The 19,458-nt window shown below is 40.2% G+C and overlaps 1 protein-coding gene across 7 annotated transcripts in view; it reads left to right on the plus strand.

The window, feature by feature from the left end:
- The first annotated feature begins 1,510 nt into the window (after positions 1-1,510).
- Positions 1,511-19,458, plus strand: part of MARK1 (microtubule affinity regulating kinase 1) — a 60,555-nt gene continuing 42,607 nt past the window's right edge. For all 7 annotated transcript variants that reach the window (XM_061991456.1, XM_061991460.1, XM_061991457.1 and 4 more), the window contains exon 1: positions 1,511-1,906. In XM_061991456.1, coding sequence (XP_061847440.1) covers positions 1,856-1,906 — 51 coding nt within the window. In that variant the 5' untranslated portion in view covers positions 1,511-1,855. The remainder of the gene's footprint in view (positions 1,907-19,458) is intronic.

The raw sequence follows: 19,458 nt of genomic DNA on the forward strand, positions 1-19,458 counted from the left end.
CCCTTGCAAGAATTTGGGAGGCTTCAGGCTGAGGACTAGCTGGGAACCTCTATCATTCCAGACAGACAAATCATGCTTGCCCAGACCAACATGATGCTGAATGTGCAAAGAGCGAGTCCAGTCATACCACTTGTACAATGTGGGGATGTTCTCTGCCTGTGCGTGCATCAGCTACAGAGGAAGAGCTGTTTTCCCAAACATCTGGAAAACTCCACTGTCAACTGACCAGTGCTGAGGAGCTGGAGGCACCTCTTAAACCATACCAGAACTAGCTCAGCCAGAACTAAATACACTCTATTTAGCATGCTTACCTTTAAGTATAGGTGCATATACATAGCCAATAAATAAAGGCAATAACTAACAACCCATGCCCCTTTACAAGTACATAAGGGCTTCCTGGAGAGAAATATACAACCCATCAAGTGCCATACAAAATATTTTTCATAAGGAAGGTCTTTCAGAATGAGGATTGTGCTTACAGCATTTATGAACATGTTAACAGCCTCTGCTACAAAAATGTCAAAATATTGCAATGGAAATTCAGGCACTTTTTGTTCTGTTTTGGTGTAGGGGAGGTTATTTTTTTATTTTTATAGATTAATTTTAGAATTTGGTAAAGGGTTTGGCTGGTTTTATAGCAAAAGCTGCTGTCATGTAAACACTAGTAACTTCTCAAAAGACAAAAATGTGCATACAGTTCTAATTTTAAATACATGAGGTCATCAGTTAAGTGTTTGAGGATTGTGTGCTGGTCGGACACGAGCAGATAGATGCCTCGCACAGGCTCCTGTTGATCCGATTTCAGCTTCAAGTCGGTATAAAGAAGGCTGACTGGCTAGCTGAGACATACAAATCAACGGCTTGATTTACACAGATGCTGACACAGGGGTTTGCGAGCCTCCAGAAAGTCTGACTCGTGGAGTCAAGAGCCGTGCAGGAGGCGGGCGCAGCTACCTCACCACCCTAAGGCCGACTCCTGGTAACAAGCGAGTCCCTGCGGCAAGCCACTCGCCAAGATGCAGCGGGCCCCATTGCTCCAGTGTGTCCCGTCCCGCGTCCCTGACGCAAGGCTCTCCTGGCGACTGACCGCCCGAGCCCCGCGGGCCTCTTCGCGGCCCTCCCCCTTTCCGGCTGCCTGAAGGGTGCTCCCGGCGCCGCCGGACAGCTCTTGACCCAGTGACACCGAGTCGTCCTCTCCTCTCGACCTCCCAACTCAACAAGTACACCTGCTCCCTCGGGCCGGGGCTCTGCGGGCCCTCCCAGCAGGCCCTCACCCCAGAAGGACCAGGCCGGGCCCGGCGCGGCGCTACCCGAGACGGGTGCTGCGGCTGGAGGGACGGCATCGCCGGCGGAGGCCACTCGCCCGCCCGCGTTTGCCGCGCCCGTCCGCACCGCCCAGCGCTTCCTGCGGCACGGGGCGGCGGAGCCTGGCCGGCGGGGCCAGGCCCAGCGCGGCGAGGCGGGGGCGGGGAAGGGGAGGGAGAAGAGGAGGAGGGGAGACAGAAGGGAGCGCGGGGTAGAGGTGGCAGGAGGAGGAGTCGGTGTTGCTGCCGGATGCTGCGAGGAGGCGCCGCGGCCCCCCTGTGCTGCCGGCCGCTCACCTGAGCGGGCAGGAGGAGGAGCCGGCGGTCGAACTGCGCGGAGCCCGGCGGCAGCGAGGCGGGCGGAGGGTCGGCCGGGCGGGCGAGGCGATGGCGCCGGGCGCCTAGCGGGGCCGGTAACGCGGCAGGAGGCCCGCGTCCCGCCGTGTGCACCCGGCTGCCGGCGGGGGCAGACAGCGGCCTCCGCCGCGGCCTACGAGAGCGGACGGCCTTCCCTTCAGCGCGCCGGGCGCGGCGCCTCCGCGGCCCACAGAATGTCCACTCGGACGCCGCTGCCCACCGTCAACGAGCGGGACACGGAGAACGTGAGTGCCGCGCCGGGCTCCCCTCCGCCGCGCCCCTGCCAGCTGCCCCCTCCGCAGGCGCCTCTCCCCGGTACCTGGTGGCGGCCCGGCCCCTCCTGCCGCCCAGGCCAGGTGCCCGAGGGGCGGGCGGTCCACGGCCGGCCTCTCGCCCGGCGGGCCGGGCGCACCCCCGCGCCGGGCCGGCCCCGCCGGCTGCCCGCGCCTCAGGCTCCTCCATGCGGCGCTGCCGGGGCGGGTCCGTCGCTCTGGGCTCCACGTCGCCCCAGCTCGCCCGTGGCTCCGGGCCTCCTGCAGGGTCGGCGGGCGGCTGCCGCTCCCCTCCGCGGCTGGGCAGCCCCTCCATGCGTTGTTGCGCCGGGCTGGGCCGGGCTGCCCATATATGTACTTGACTGAAGCCGGCGGCTCTATGTAGACGCATACAGGCAGTTGGCTTCGGTCCCCCGCCGGCGAGAGGCCTCTGGCCCCGGCGGACGACAGGCCGGGCTGCCCTGCCTTCACACGTCCCCCACACCAGGCACCCCTGTAACTGGGCCGAGGCACTGATGCGTGGGCTTTCTAACAGCCTGGCACTCGCCCCTCTCATCTTCTGGGGTTCAGATGTACTTGCTCTTTGTTTGATTTTGCACCTCGAAGATAGTCCCCGGCGTCGTTGTTCCTGTATTCTTTCCCATTTTGCTTTGTGTTGCGTCTGAGAGAGGCTGTCGCCGTGTCCTTGGTATCTCCCGAGTTGATTGTTTCTATCTTCCTTTGTGCTCTGTTTAAACATCATTGCGCTCTTCCTCTGCTCCGCCCGGGCTTGATAAGAGTAGAAGCGTAGTGTTGTTCTCTGTTGCGGGGTCTACCCGTGGAAAATAACCGGTCTTGGTTCTGACAGATGGTGTATATGATAAATCTTAAAATCGTGGGCCATGTTTGGTCCTGTCCATTGGTGGTGATCATTGAAATAGGCAGAAGTATGGGGAGGTGTGAAATTTCTATCTTGGATGAGGGAACCAATATTACGAGTTATGTTTGGAATGTGTGCTAGATATTGTTCGTTGCCTTTGGGAAGGCGGCAGAAGGTGCAGGTGAAAAAAAAAAGGAGTAATTTGAAGTTTAATGTTTAATGTGTGCAATCGCATCCAACCTTTACATAGTTAGCAAGTGACAGTGAGAAGTGAAGACGGCCTGGTGGATTGAAATGCGTTGAAGGTGTTTGTTTGTCTTGCATCAATACGTAGAGCTTCTGGCCAAAAGGAAAAGCTCATAGTTTTTGGTACTGTACAAGCCAAAGGAGCAGATGAGTAAGTTACTGAATGATATGAAGTGAAGAGCAAGTATGAGAAAGAGGGTTTGAAAGGCAAAGGTAACAGAACTGAGATAATATAGTTAAACAAATGAAACCCTAACTTCATGTCTTATTATAATGAGTTTTTAGTATTGGTTGCTCAGCAAAAGTTTAATTGACATAGCAATATCAGCCTGGTTACTAATTAGAGCTTAAAGCAAGATGCATTTGATCTGTCCTTTACTCTTCATGGACTGATGAGGCCTGTATTAGTGTCAGAATTAAAGGAAGTCTTTGAGTTTAAAATGAAAGTTTAGCTTTAATTGAATGATGAAGTCCAGTTTTGAGTGATACACTTTAGTCATGAGTTTCCATTTCAAAATATGTAGGAATGTAGATGAGAGATATGTGACATGAAGGATAAGAAATATTTATGCATATATCCAGCAATATAGTACTAAGACTTGCAAACTACGTCTACAGAAAGCGAATGGAAATAAACGTCATCAACTTCTACAGAATGAACACTTCAATTAAAGTGTTATTAGTTTGTTTAGAAAATACTATGCTACTTCTGCTCTATTTTGACACCTAGAGCTAAGTAAGGATTATTTTTTAATTATTGTTGTTTTAAAGAATACATTGAGTTTCAAAAAAACCCCTTGGGTTTGAACAAGAATGAAAATACTGAAAATTGCATTTTTGCTCCTGAAAATCATGGTGTAAATCTGTAACCTAATAGTGGAGAATGTAATCCTTCAATCAGATAAACAGTAAAGAATCATGTGGTAGTAAGTTCCTCAGTCTGCACAAAGTAATTCTACTACTGTCTCTAGTATAGTGTCTGCTGGATTTCAGAGCAGAGGGCTTAAGAAGATTGTCACTTTTGCCCCTCAGGGAGCCTGGGGAAGCCCTCCCCACTACCTGTGGTCTCCCTTGCATAAGACTTTTTGCGCAAGTGGGAAATGTGAGATGGAAGAGGAGGTGCTTTGTTGCTGACCTCCCAAACAGCAGTGTTCCTTGGTTTAAAATGGACTCTGTGAGAGAGATGTGAGACTTAATTTACATTTAACTGCTTCCCGCTGCTAATAAACACTAATGAACTGGGGAAGTGCTTCTGCTGATGGGTCTTGATGCACAAAGTTTATCTCCTAAGCTCTGGGTAACTGAGGTAATAAGAAGTTACAACTAAAGGGAGAAGTTATTGGGAAGAGGGAGGAGTTAAAGAGTAGTGTAAGTATTAGTGGTTTTGGCCTGGTAAATAAGTGCATCTTTTTATAGTGCGTATTTCCAATTCCCAAGTACTACATATATTAGCAAAGCTCTCAAGTTGTGCAGCTAATGGTGATCTTCAGGAGAGTGCTCTTTTCTTCCATCTCTGCAATGTTGCTCCATTGTCTAACTCTCAAGGGACAGACTGTAGCTCTGTATCCCGGAGAGAGCTGATTGATGGTTCTGTGTACAGACCTATGTACGCATCCAGCTGTACTTTGCACGTGATGTGAGGTCGTTGCATGAAATCATGGAGAGCTACCCTACCACTGCCATCCCCTGTCACTTGGCAGCTCCTTTCAGTGCTCTTGAAAGTGTATTTATTTTCTAATTTAAACATATGCTTTTTTCAGTGAGTATGCAAGCATGCACTCTTTGACTTGGAAAACAAATAGTGTAATAATGGGGTATAGTACCTATTTTAAGACTGTACATTCTTTGAAGATTTACAGAAGTTCCTAATGGGATGGGTAAAAAACATTCATATTAGTAATTTTTTCTGCCTTCTGTCCCACAGCACCCTTTAAAAGTAGTCTTTAAGAGATAAGGTCATGCAGCAGATTACTTGATAAAGTCTTATCAGAAAGCTGGAGTGAAAGCTACAGGGATCTCTGACAATGGACAAACAACAGGTGGAGGGAAACGGTGGCTGTGAAACAGTCAGTATGTGTGTAACTGATAGGTCTGTGTTATAGAAATTCACACCTTTTTTTCCTCCCCCCCCCCCCCGCTTTCCTTTTTGCTGTTCTTTATATCTCCCAGAGCTGTTTAACTTTTGTCACATATGTCCGTAAATATTTTTCATGAAAGCCATGTTTAAAGAAACAAAATAGAATATTTGTCAAACACTTATTCCTATTGAACTTGGGGAAATTAATGGGTGGAGACAGTACAGCAAGGATTATTTTTGTGACCATTACTGAATTTATTTTTTCAAGTGAGGGGTAAGAGTAATATTCTAAACAATAATTTTCCTGTATTTTTATCTTGTACATGTAACTATTTACAGCTTCCTTTTGATGTTTTACGTAGGCTGTGGTAGGTAATGTTTCAGTTTATTCAAACATTTGCAGTGGGGGTTAGTTTGGGTGAGCTGAGCTTCCCATTTCTGCTGAGGCTGGAGAAGAAGAGGGACAAGAAAGAAAAGCTTTGAGCTAGCGTGACTGTTTTGTTTTCATTGAGTTGATACTAATTGAGGAGAGAGGGGCTTTTATGTTTTTCCCTTCATATAGATATATATCATATCATTATATTGAGGAATGATTTTCCTGAATTAAGGCCAAAAAAAAAATCAGTAATATATTCTCCTAATGTTTTCGGGGAGTTCTGTGTAAGAAAAGACTCTTAGAGATTCAATGGTCAGCTGTATATTACTTGTTTTAGTAAAATTAATAAAAATGAGAATGCTGTAGTTTGTTTTTTCTGACATAAGAAAGTCAGAAAGTCATAAGTCTGGCATGAGTACTTTTTTTTTTTCTCTAGTAAGTGTAATCTAATCTTTTGAAAATATTACTATTTGTGAAGGTATTGCTATTTATTTGTGTTGTGGCATCACCCATCTAGACAAATTCTAAGATATTATTTTGTGGTGTAGTCTTCAGATGCATAGAAGTTGGTTAATTCTGCTGCAGAGATCTTAACGTGTTTATGGCAGAAGAGGGAACAGGTATGGCAGGAATGCTGGATGGTAACGCTGGCCAGGGATGAGGAGCAATGTGGAAATTACAGTTTGTCTCACCTAGCCCGTGCCATATGAGAATGCTTAAGAGATGTCATGCCAGAGCAAATGTTAAGGAAGGATGATATAATGACCTATGATCATGTGATTTGCTTCATTATCATACAAATAATTATACTTTTGACACATGCACACTCATGTGCAGGCTGGTGAGGGAAGGGTGATGTCTCGATGCCAGCTGAAGTACATGTGGTCAAGGGTGACACAGATAGGTAAAGCTGCATTTTAAAGAGCAAAAAAAAAATGTACAGGGCAAGAGATAAGAGAATGGAATGGAGTGATCAGGTTGGGGTAATAATAATTATACCATATTTAATTTCTTCTGTGGTTATTTTTTTTCCCTTCTGGATTTACTTTTGCACAATAAGAACACATGGTTTTGATTTGGACAGAGGGGGCGTGGGAGAAAGTATCTGACAAGAATTCTTTCGTTTAGTGCCTTGAGCAGAAGAATGGCCTAGTTTCCAAACCTTTTGGGTTCAAGAGTACAGCTGTATCTTTCTTATCCACAGGAGATGGGCTTTAGCAAACTGAGGAATGCCTATGTTTTTTCCTTGTAAGATTATTTTCCTTGATCATATATGCACCATTAGGTGGTATGTTTGTTTGAATGTTAAGAACAGGCTATATTCTAATCTTATATTGAATGTTTGTTTTCTCTGTACAGGCATTTTTGTTGTTGTTTTGGTTCAGATCTTGAGCAAGCTTCTAAGTTTGTGGTGAAAAACACATGTTTAGCTAGAGCATTATGAACAGAGAGACCAAAGTCCATTTTATTATGAAGTATGTTATCAATTTTGAAGATATCCTTCCATGTGAATGTGAGAGTCACAGGACAGGTGATATAGATGTTTAGTTTCATTTTCCTTCCGTAAAGAGAAATGCTTTTGAACAAACACATAAAAGTATAGCTTCACACTTCAGTGTTCTTTCTAGACATCATAAAAGAGATGTGTAGCATTAAAGTTCAGAAAGAGTTAATGTAATTTGATTGTACTACTTGTTTCGTTTCATACTTCATGGGGTTTCTGAGGTTCATAGGTAAACATAGTTAGATTGTGATTGGCATTCTGAAAACTGCTTGCATGTACTTACATGGTCAGTGGAGTTAAACGCTGAACTAGAACAAGGAGATTATGTTCCATGGAGCCTTTCTATCAATGGGGTCTCTACCATTGTGTTTTTCTGATCACTTGGACTTACCATTTATATTAATATAGCTTTCTTAATTTTCAAACTCTGCACTTGTTTTAATCATCAGTAAAGGCAGTGTTTTCTTTCCCATGGCACCCAATTATATATGGAAATTAATGCTTCTACTATGAGTGTGTTTAAGTTTCTATCATCAAAATTACTTTTGCTTAGCAGAGGGAGCTCCTATTAGCTTCTATTTTGTATTAATAGTTTAAACATAGAAAAAATAGTAATTTCATTTTTTCATTTTTCATTTCATAATGCCTTATCAGCAGATAGAGATTTTAAAAAAGAAAAAAAAAATGTTCTCTATCAGCAATTTGTATTTGCACTTGCTGAGTTGTTTTTTCTTGTTCTCGGAATTTAGTAGCCTTAATATCTTAGTGATATTTGAGAGAGAAATTTAAACACTAGTAGTTTCTCAAATAATCTGGTCTATCTTGTTGAAAGGAGAGATAATTCTACTGTTAATATGAAGCTAGAAGTCTATGGTGGAACTGAAGCCCTAAGACAGGTTTTTTTACAAATTGGCCTACTAGCAATCTGAGAGTTTGAATGAACTTTTCAAATATTGTGATATCAGAAACACTTTCTTGATTCTGTTTCTATATTATCTTTTAGTAGCTCTGACTGATTTTTTTTTTTAATACACATTTATGCTCTATGCTGCCCTCCAGATTAAAGACACTACTTGTACATTGCTGCAGACAGTGACATGTTTCAAACTTAGCTTATTTGTGTTATAGTCATGAAACAATCTATCAATTTTTTTTCTTATTGGAAATACAATGTTTGCATTCTGCATTCTGTGGCTGGGTTATTGGGGGATTTTAAAAATCTTTCTGGAATTTCAGAGTCACCAAAGGTGATTGTGTTGTTTTTTGGTGGGTTTATTCCTTTTGTTTTGTGGTGTGTGGGTTTTTTCTTTTTTTTTTTTAACTACTCCACAGTTTTTTTTTTTCCTAGGTCTTCATTTTCGAATTTTTACTTCCTTCTAGGTAGTGGTAAATTAAGGGAAATATTCTCCACAGTTCAATGTTTCACAAAACAACCATGAAAATAGTAAACTTCCATCAAAACATTAATGTCATTCAGTGTAATGAATATAATGCATCTGAATCTGAGTTTTAATAATAAGTTTTTACTCCACATCATCTACCAAGCTTATTTGTTAACTTTTTTCACATTCTAAATTAACATTTTTGCATGTGTTCTCTCTGCTCAGTGCTAAACTGAACTTGAAAATGGGCCTGTTGTAGTTCATGTAAGAAAGAAAATTTCTCCTTTTTTCTCAAGGTTAGTTTGTGACTTCATAGCTTTATGTGATGATACCAATTTAAGACAATTTTGATGAGCAAATCCAAGGTTAAAAATTCTGAGGGGATAAAATAGTTCTTGTTCTAAGGCAAGTTTCCCTATGTTTGTTTTATCTTTTTTTCTAAGCAGTGACCAAAAACACTATAGCTGTAATGGTAAAATAAGCAGAAGCATTGAAAAGTACTTTTTTGTGCTTGTCCTAATCATGCTTCTTTTTGAACTGAGGTGATGGTTGGAAAAAAAAAGTTTGGTTGTTTGGGTTTTGTTTTTTTCTTAGTCTTTCTCAGATGAGCATTTTATCAGGGATTTCTTTATGTACATTTTGAAGGAAAACACCGACGTATGCTGAAAGACATATGTTCACAGTCATCGTAAGGCATCTGCACAGTTAAATTCAGCTGAGCTGCAATTAACCTTTAAAGCAATGAACCAGACGTGCTCATGGAGCAGTGCCATGGCTTAGGCTGTAATGATTGATCAATAGAGTGTATTTATGTAAAACCCAAAAGCACAGGTTTTCTGTGCGACTCTGTAGAATGGAAGATCACTATGTTATTCTGAAATTCTGTCTTCTCAACAGTCACTTTTCATCACTTAAATTGTTGTGGAAAGCAGGCTGTCTTCTACTGAAATTAATGCATTGCTTGTGTGTTTTCAAATTCTTATGTTCTGTTGTTTACTTTTTCCTGGATCCATGTACAGTAATTTTTCTTCTTTTATCTTGCTATTCTATGCTGGTGGGACACCTTAGGTGTAGACTTAGGTGTAGACTGTGGGTGTCTGTGCTCCACTTGTTTAGTTAACATTAAGGTGGTTTATGATCAAGATGACTTTTGTAAACACTCCTGCTGAGCTGTTCAAGATTTAAGTGCTCAGTACAGATTTTTGTTTGCTAACTGTTTCAGACTTACTATGTTTTGTAAAAATGTAAGATGTGTTAGAGAAGCCTACATTCACAGTACAGTAATACAAAGTGGTTTGTAAAGAAAGATTCTTTCTCTTCACACTTTACATTCTCCAAAAGAATGACAACATATTAGAAAGAGGACTCTGGCTTAAGGTAAGCTTTAGCTAGTTTCGTTGTTTTAATTTCCAAGCTAAAGCAGCAGAAGAGAAAAAGCTGTAAAACATTCTTTAAATTTTCTGGTCACTTTGAAAGTGAGTGGAATACCCAATATGTGTGTTCATAGTCCTAATAATTTCTCAGGTAAGGAATGATGAACATAGTTGAGTTATACTGGAGGGAGAGTAAAACATTTTTGACTTAAGATTGGTGTCTGGCTTGTTCACTGTTACTCTAGTGGTGTGTCGGCAGTGAGTAGAATTATAATGTTTTAAACGTGTGGCCTGTAGAATTCACTGAAGTAGAAAAATGTTACTCGTATTCATCAGAGAAGGGAATGATACCCAAACTTAACATTTTAATTGATTCAATATAAGGAGCTTTGTCCATTTGTGTTGCAGAACTGTGTTTTAAACATACTCAGTTGTGATATGGATAGTTTGAGTAATGTGACAGAACTTGATTTCACCTCTCGTGAAAGCTCTTGCACATCGATGTTCATATAGCTGAACTGGGTAGCCCGTGGCAGTCTTGCAAGAACAGATAATGATGGTATTACTAGTGACAAAGCCTAATTGTTTTTATATTATAAAGCAATAATAGTGCATGATAACTTTTAAAATCTCAAGCAGAGACAAAATTAGGCAAGGCTGTTAAGAGTGAAGTGATATCTTTCACTACAAAGATGTGGTTGGAGAAAACAGATCAGATTTGGATAGATTAGGCTCTAGTAGAGCTTTCTGTAAAGGCTCCTGCCCAAGGCTAACCTCGTGGTAAAATGGTAAAACCTGTAGTGCCTCTCCTCTACTGTGCTTCTGTAGGAGGACCCACGCCTTACTCATGATGCAGTAAAACACGCACCTTCATGTAAGTGGAGGCACAGCCTTAGTCACTGCGATAGAGTGCTATTTTCAGCTCTCTTGGAAGCTTTCCTCCCAGCTTCCTTTCCCCACAGTTGGTTCTTATCTTTTCCATCTTAACCCAATACTTAAGAAAAAAGGAAAAGAAAAATAAAGTAAAATGTCTTTTACTTGTGTCCTGGCACCCCCCTTATTCAGAGGGGAAGAGGACATTTATTTATATTCTCAATGTTAAAGGTTATCACATAGACCACCTTCCTTACTTAGTCCCTCAAGTATTTGACTGATTTCATTTTAAACCTGGTGATAGTCTATAACCTGCCATTACAGCATCCTTTTGTACTTCCCAATATATATCTATCTTTCTGACGTTCTGTTTACTCATGTTCATTAAGTTGCTGTCCATTTAACACCTGTAATTTAATATCTTATCACATTCTTGCCCCCTCCACTCCTCCCCTTGTTTTTCCCCACATTTTGCTTACTAATGTGCTTTTGTGCTTGAGCTTGCGTACTTGTTGCCAGCTTCCTTATGCTTCTCACTCTTTCTTGGACCTTTTCCAGTTTTGCTCATTTAATGACATAAGCAAAAGCAATACAAAGCTTTACTAAAGCTACGTAGTTGTAGCTCCTGTTTATCCTTCAAGTAACAGAATTTTATATGAATCCCAAAGAACATTTTAGTATGGGAATAATCCGAATTGTAAAGCTAAAAGGATTGAAGAAATGCTTTGCTGTGTGTGGACTGAGGGGAGTTGTTTCTGTTTTGGGAGCTACTCTTGAAATTACTAGTAAAAAGGATTGTTACAATCTAACAGGCAAATATTTAAAGTTGTATTTTCCTCACTCTCTATTTCCTTTTCTCCCTTCTAGTAAAGCTACTCTGCTTTCTGCTCTCGGACAACCTCAGAGAGTAACCAGAGCTTTATAATGTTTATTTAGAAAAGACATTCAATTTTATAACGTTCTTTGTAAAGAGAGGGGTTTTTTTTTGAGACAATTAGTACATACATGAGGAATGTACTCTGCAAAACTAGGAATAGGGAAGTGTTGGGTGTACTGCAATGCATGTAGCAGCAGCGCAAATTACTCGCTTGTGCTTAAACAGTAAATATCTGAAATTCCTTTTGAGAGTGCATTCTTGGCTTCAGTTGTATATAAGTATCGTTCTGATTCTTAGATGTTTCTGTTATTACCTAAAATAAGCGGAGACATAGCTCAAAAATTCAGAGAATCTTGTGCGTTAAGAAGAGTCTGATTTTTGCCGTGGAAATTACCTTAGCCTGTTAAATGCTACATTGAGCTCTTGGAGAGGATATGGGTTACGTGTGTAATGTATTTACTCGTATCTCTATTCCAGATAATATTATTGATTGAAGGTAATAGAATTCTTCAAAGCATTTAGGTTTTTATTTAGTAATTTTTTTTCCATCAGTAATCAGATTTTCTGCTCCCTGCAATTATTACAGAAAGGACTGTGACTGGTACTTTAAAAAAAAAAAATCAGGAAAATGTCATTACTTGGTAAAGGACTAAAATAGTATTTTCTCCTCAGGATCAGATTCAGAAGGAATAACAATTGTAATCATTTAATACCATGAGATGTATACTGAAAATATTAACAATACTATCTCAGTAGTCTTTACCAGGCTTACCTGTGTACAGTAGTTTTTCAAATTTACTTTTCTTAATATGATATTAAATGAACAAGGCTGGCTGCCTTTTAGAGTTTTCTTCTAGTGATGGATGTAAGATGCACATGAGCAAAGAAAATTCATGAAAGCACTTCACAATGAAACTCTTGCTCCATCTACTGCATAGTCCAGAGAAGCTTCATCTACAGAAAGTTGGTATGAACAATGAGGGCTGATCTAATATAGATGCTGGATTACTTTTTGGAAGATGTAATTATCATTAGAATGTGTGCCTACAGCAGTGTTTGTGTTCAGACTAAGGGAAGTCTAATCCCTCAAACTGCAAAACAAAATTGACTGATAAAAACTGCATTTAAAGGTCCTTTTTAAGAACCATATTCATTATGCAGTGTAGCACACATAAAAATTAAATTTGATGTTTTCTAAATACAAGATAAAATATTATTATTATTGCTGCTGTTGTTATCTTTGTGTGACCTTTTGTAAAACTTTGTGTTTTGGTATTGTGTACAAGCTTTTCACTGTTACTCATTAAATCCATTTCCTAGTGGTGTGCAATACTTAGTTTAAATAGAATTATTTTCAAAGTGAGTGGGGTCAAGCCTTCTGGAGTAGGATAGAAGAGACAAACTGGTCTTCTGTATCCATCTGTTTGTTTTAATTTTCTTCACAAAATAATTACTAATCAGAAGAAGATGAATTAAATATAGCACTTGACTATTAGACTAAAGCTATTATAATAGAGTGAAACATTAATGGATGCCTGAGCTATTTTCCTAATACTGTCTTGATTTAATTGAAGATACTTCTGAGATTAGCTCGGTGAGAGACAAAAAGAAGGCAGCCAACTGGGAAACTGTCAAGTATATTGACAGGTAGTAGAGTTCTCATATATTAGAGTTAAGTTTACTTCCAGAAAATTTTTGAGAGAGGGTAGAAAGTTGTGCCTGATATCAGATCAGTTGTTGGGTGTTATGAAGATGGTACAAGATGAGTTGATTCTTTGTTAACTGCATGGTAATGCAAGAATGATACTTAATGCAGTAGCTCTTATCCACTGGATTGGAAGGATTCTAGTTACTTTGGTAAATTAGGGGAAGAAAATTACAAACTGATTTCCCAGTGAGCTTGTGATAATTTAGCAATCGCAACACTGTGTGAGGGGATATGTGATCATCTTTCCTATAACGTTGAGGCTTTTCTCATCTCTTAAGAGGCAAGAACATCTTAGGCGTGTGGGCGGGAGAGGGACCCCAGGAAAGCTGATGATACAAGAGAGACCGTGATATTGCTCTCTGACTCGTCTTTGGAAATACTTCAGTGATGTCCATTTGAAATCTGCATGAGTGACACTCCTTTAGGTTTTGAGGATGGATTCACAGTTGCTGGTAGGGAGATTGCTAGTCCCTGTCACCCACTGATGTCCTCAGGTTCCCATAGTTTCTTTGCTTTCCTGACTTTCCTTAAAACTGAATTAAATTAGTTCCTGTTTTGATATGAGACAGCATCCTATTAGTTTAAGCCACCTCAGCTGGGGATTTCCAGACTGTGAGATGCATTGCTCTAGTATTAACCAAACTGTATTGTTGTCCAGCTCAGAACTTAACCAAGAGTTGCTAGTGCTAATTGTGGGCTGGAGGCCATCATTGCAGTTACTGCTTATCTGCTGTACTTAGCCATCTAGACACAGAAGTTTGGAAGTGCCTGGCTTTGACAGTTTGCAGGCTGGCATCCTATCTCAAGACCATCGCTGGGGATCTGGGATTCCTCACCCACTGCATGTCAAAGACTCATGAAAGTCATACTTCTTTTTTATTTTTTTACTTTTACTGTTGGACTATATATTGTTTTAATGACTGTATTCATTCTGAATATACAGTAGATTTTGTTCAAAACTTTAATAATAGATTCTTTGTCTGATATTCTTAAACTTTATCCATATCTATAGGTACATATATGTATCTACTTATTCCACGTTTTCTTACCTTTTTATTTTAAGGGACTGGGTAAATCCAGAATCTATTCTTTCAAAGGTTTTTCTTTGCATCCTGTGATGTTTTTTCTTTTGCTTCTTTTGCTGACTTACGTAACATAGACTATTCGTTATGCTCATTCGTTTTTCTTGTGCTTGACTTTTTACATCTTAGCTATACTCATACAGGATTTCTGTTTATGATTTGAATTCATTACATTGACAAATATCTGCAGTATATGTGTGATTGTCAGTGTTCACGATTTACTGTATTATTGTACTTGCCAGTTTAATGCATATAAAGAAATATTATTTTCTAGCTATATTACATACTTTCCAATTTTTTGAGGGATACTGCTGCTGTGTTTTTTCTTTTTCCTTCTTTCTATTTGATTTCCTAGTTGCATATATTTCTATAGTTATACATTATGGTAGTTTGTGATCATAAATAATTGAAGCGCAAAGGTTAAAATAGGTGGTTGCATGAGTTTAGAAACAAGACGATCTGAGGAGATTGCAGCCTGAGCTCTGTGCAAAGCGCACTCTTTGATCACAAGATACGAGCTGGTCCAAGGGGTATAACAGTGTTTGGACAGCTTGAAGTTAAGCATAAATCCATGCAAGGTTGGAAATATATTTGCTAACTTGAAATGTGGTGTAGCATTATCCACACAAAGGTAAATAGTTACTACAGCCCAACTGTAGGGCTGTATTTGATCTGTTAATTAACACCTAAATGAAACACCGGGCAGAAAGCACTCAGCAGAAGACAGTCTTTATATTGCTTTGGTTTTTTCCTTTGGGTTCACCGTGTCCCACTGTACCAGCTGGTTTGGATACATTGTCATAATCTTCCTCTGTATGTTAAACATAGTTTATAAATTCAGAAAACCAACTTAGTTTAGGAGTATCTATTTAACTTTACCTGCAGGTGCTACCAACAGATCAGAATCTACTAGACTGTTCTTGGGAGACAAATACAAATCCATTACAACTGAATGCTGCTTGAGTGCAAACTTGATAGAAGTGTCCTATGCTATCTAAGGTGATTCCTCCTCCTAGGAAAGTGGCTGATTTTCCTGTGACAAAATACATATTCCACCTTAAAAGTCAACCTTTCTATCATTGCTTATAATGAAAATATGTCTGCAGAATGCCAGATCTGATTATATCCTGTCTTAAATATTTAAAACTGCATCTCCTTGCCCCTGAAGGCTGTAGCTCCTGTGGAAGGGCATGGAATAGATCCTGTTAATCCACTGTAGATCCATTCATTTTCTTCCTCTTCTAATTCTCAAAAATAACTTCAGTTAGTAGTAGTTACATTTGTGTTTTATGTACTGTATTGTAGGAAGGGAAATAATAAGATGAGTCTCTGTACCCTTTAGATTAAACTTACAAGATCTCTAAAAGGTATATGTCAAGAGAATATTGGAAATTCCTTCTGAATATTGGGTAACTTCACTTAAAACATAGCTTGATATGATCCTCAATGATTCCTGCACTGCACTACAGTTTCTTTTCTATGACATGTCTGCATCCATTAGTGTGTGTTCCTATCAGGTTGGATATCTTAATTGGTTATCTCAACACTTTTTAGGAGCAGGCCTTATTTCAGAAAGTTAAGACGACCTCAAAGTAAAATAGCTTTGAAAATAAGATGGTAATCTGTCTTGATGGATTCATTGTTGGATGAATCTTGTAATGTGGATGTAAAGACTTAAAAAATGCTGTCCAGCTTGCTAAAGGAAGACTTAATTTTTAAGTAACAGAAATGTTAAGGGTGCATTGCCCATGCATTTCACTCTTAAGGGGTAGCTTCCTAAGCTCACATTGTGTGCTCTTCTATGTCTCATATGCAGTCTACTTATTTGTTTATGGGACTAATTTGGTTTGGGGTTCTTTTAGGTTTTTCCCCAGTCCTGCTGGTTTTTTACCTTGTTGTGGAATGGGAAAACGTATCTCCTAGCTAAAGTTTCACTACTGGTGTCAATTTGCCTTAGTATTATCAAGAAAAGTGGTGTGATCAATTTTCTTTTCCATGCTGTTCCTGTCCCAACAGTCTGGTTCCTCAAGAGCTTAACGTGGCGCTGATGAGCCTCATCTTCCTGGTGCTGGATGTTCCCCTTCCTCCTTGGGCCTGCACTGATGCTTGGGAAACTGGGGGGGGGTACACATGCTCAGGGAGCCTGGAGGTTACCCTGTCAGAAGAGTTGTTAGGTTTTGTTTGACTATTCTGCTTGTATTGGCTTTCCATCCTGCTGCCCCAGCAGTAGTGCAGTTCTAAGTAGTTGCGGATGTGTGAGCAGTGTTGGGCTGGCTTCGGCTGCCATCGTGCCACTTGTGGACCCTGTCAGAGCTGTTTTAGGAAGGTAATGGGCAACAGAAGAAAAAATTCCCATTTCATAAAATCTGAAAGAATGAGTTTGGATTCAGAGCATGGCCCCAATTAGTTGTGTCTATGCTTTTCTTCTGTAGAATAAAAACCCTTTCAGTTGGCCCAGAAGACTGTTTTTTTTCAGTTAGGAGTGTCAGAGCCACTTGGCACAATAATCTAGTTGCTCTTTTGTGAGTAAACCAGCAGCCTCTTGCTGCTGTTCTCCTTGTCAAGAGCCTCAGGTTTCCAGATTGTAGTTTCCAGACTGTTGAAGCAGTCCTTTCCCCTCAGTTTTGAAGCTGGACATTAAAGGATTTTCCACACCTTGTACTTCTGCAAATTTTTGAGAGTCCCTGTGCTTGACATGATCCTGAACCGTAAGTTGCTTCATGTCTCTCTTCTGCCTTTCTTCATGCCTGTTGAAAAATGACCTGGCTGCATCATTTATAAGTGCAATAAAAACTCCTGCCAGTTTCTTTTGCCAGAAGTTTCACTTTCCGGGTGTGTTCCTATTCTTGTTTGTTTCATTCAATTAACCACCAGCTTTAGCATTTCGTTTTCTTTTTGTTTTGCTGAGAGATTTTGAGCAAACTGTGAGTGCTGTGGTATTCAGCAGCAGTGCCCCATAGCTGCCCATGTTTCTGAGTGCTGGCAGGATGTCCTGGGTGAGCTGGAAACTATCACTGGAGTTCTGTGCTGGCAGGTTTGAAGATGTTATGAAACAAGTCAAAAAAGGCTGGTAAGGTTAAACTGATCACCTCCCGAGGAAAGAGCAGTGGCTGGTAAGAAATGTTGAAAGAACTCACTATATGAAGGACACTGTTTCAATGTGTCCAGGAGGCTGCAGGAAGAATAGCCTTCCTCCTTCCTTCTCCCTCTGGTGCTTTTCTATAAAAACATGGGTTCACCTTAGGTTTCATGGGTGAAGAACATCAACCATTTCACTGTGACAAGACAGGAAATAGTTTACGCTTTTGCTTGGTAGGGCTGACTGTAACTTTTAGTGCTATAGCTGGTGACAAAAATGAGTAAATGTAATAGGGTTTTAGGAATAATTCTTCTTTTCCTCTCTCTGTTCCACCTGTGGTTTGCTGTAGCAGCTTTTAGCTGGCTTGTCTCAATTTTAACTGGAAGAATTCTGTTTGGTTGTAGCAATTAATGGAGATTAAATGGGCTGACTCCTGAATTAGAACCTGGAAAATCTTGTTTGTGTATTTGAGATGAGTCAGGAAGGAAAGTGCCAGGTTGAAATAGCTGTGCCAATTCTGAGTGAAATGGAACAAAGGCAGGAAGGTCCTGTTCTTCTGCACCTGCACGCCTGGCCAGGCCGAGGGCTTTGGGCCCAGGGAGAGACGGAAGCATGTTAGCTGAGTTCAGGTTACAAGACTTGATTTAATGTTGTGAAAGTATTTGTTTTTCTGGAATGCTTTGACGGACTTCTCAGGAGAGGACTAGTGTGGGTTTGGGTTTTTTAAAATACTTTGAATAAAAAGTATCTGCGATTCCATGTGATAATGAACTCCACCCTTCCATATGGCATTACTGCTGTGTTTAAAAAAAACTTAAAAACCAAAAATTGAGAGCAAGTTTACTTACATGGACAGGATTTATGACAGGTTAGTGGACCAATATGTAAATGTACTCTGAAAAGCCATGTTAGCTGTAAATGGCACTGCACATGGGCTCTGTTTTCTATCCTAGATTGCTTCCTGTGTAGTTTGTGATTAGAAGAAAAGTTCTGTTTTAAAGCTGGCAAACTTTTTCTGACATGTATCACAAAGCTATCCTGAGCATCTAAAACCCAAAGAAACAAAACACCAAACAGTAAAAAAAAACTGAGCAAAACTTTTAAGGGGCTTAGATACCATAGTAACAAACACAGAATAAGATTTTTCTCAATGCTCAGTGCAAATTTACCTATCACAAACATAGATGTATACTTTTAGAAAGGTATCTTACTGTGTATTGACATTAATAGACTGCATTTCACTTTGAAATAGGAATGTTTCACTGAGGTTTGAAGTTGTTTTTTTGGAAAAAGAATATTACAATTAGGAAGAAAACGAGATACTAAACAAGATACCTTTTTTTTGTAAGAGGAAGTTATCTCACTTGATGCTATGAGTTCAACTCCGTATTTACAGTTTGGATTTGTTTTTTTAAAAGTTTTCTATAAAATGCTTTTCGGAGTTACAGCATCAGTTAATGAAATGTTTCCATATGCTTGCCTGAGGCCAGCTTTATTGAAAATCATTGGTTTATATTGCTGATAGCTTCAAGCTCTTTGAAAAGTTCATGCCTGGAATTCCTACATATTATGTAAATATCATGTAACCAGAAAGATGCACATACATGTTGTTGATTTTCTTTGTGTGCTTCTGGAAAGCAGTGTGAGCAGACTCAGAATGTGGATACAAGTTAGAGAAATGTCACAATTTTGTATGATTGTCTTCTGTCTCTGCCATGCATTGATCTTGATATGTGATTAAAAATCTCCCTCACTGTGTGTGGTGTTGGGGTTTTCTGAGCTGAGTCCTGGATGTTATCCCATTTCAATGGAGTAGATTGGTTGCTTTGGGTCTCGTGTTTTTGGTTTTTTTTAAATAACAGAAATTTCTACCATGCATTCACAATCTAGTGTGTGTTTAAGTGCTAATAAGAAATTGTGAAAATATTCATATGTGCATACACTCAGTCACTTTAATTGTCCCCTCCAAAGCACTTTTTAACATGTCTGAGAAAGATGAAAAATTAGAGCAAGTAGTGCTTTATTCATGTTTTCATTGAGATCAGAGATGCTTTAGTAATTGTAGTGTGATGGGTATATTGGCAAGAGT

Source organism: Colius striatus, chromosome 2 (genome assembly GCF_028858725.1).
Source record: "Colius striatus isolate bColStr4 chromosome 2, bColStr4.1.hap1, whole genome shotgun sequence".
Classification (NCBI taxonomy): Eukaryota; Metazoa; Chordata; class Aves; order Coliiformes; family Coliidae; genus Colius; species Colius striatus.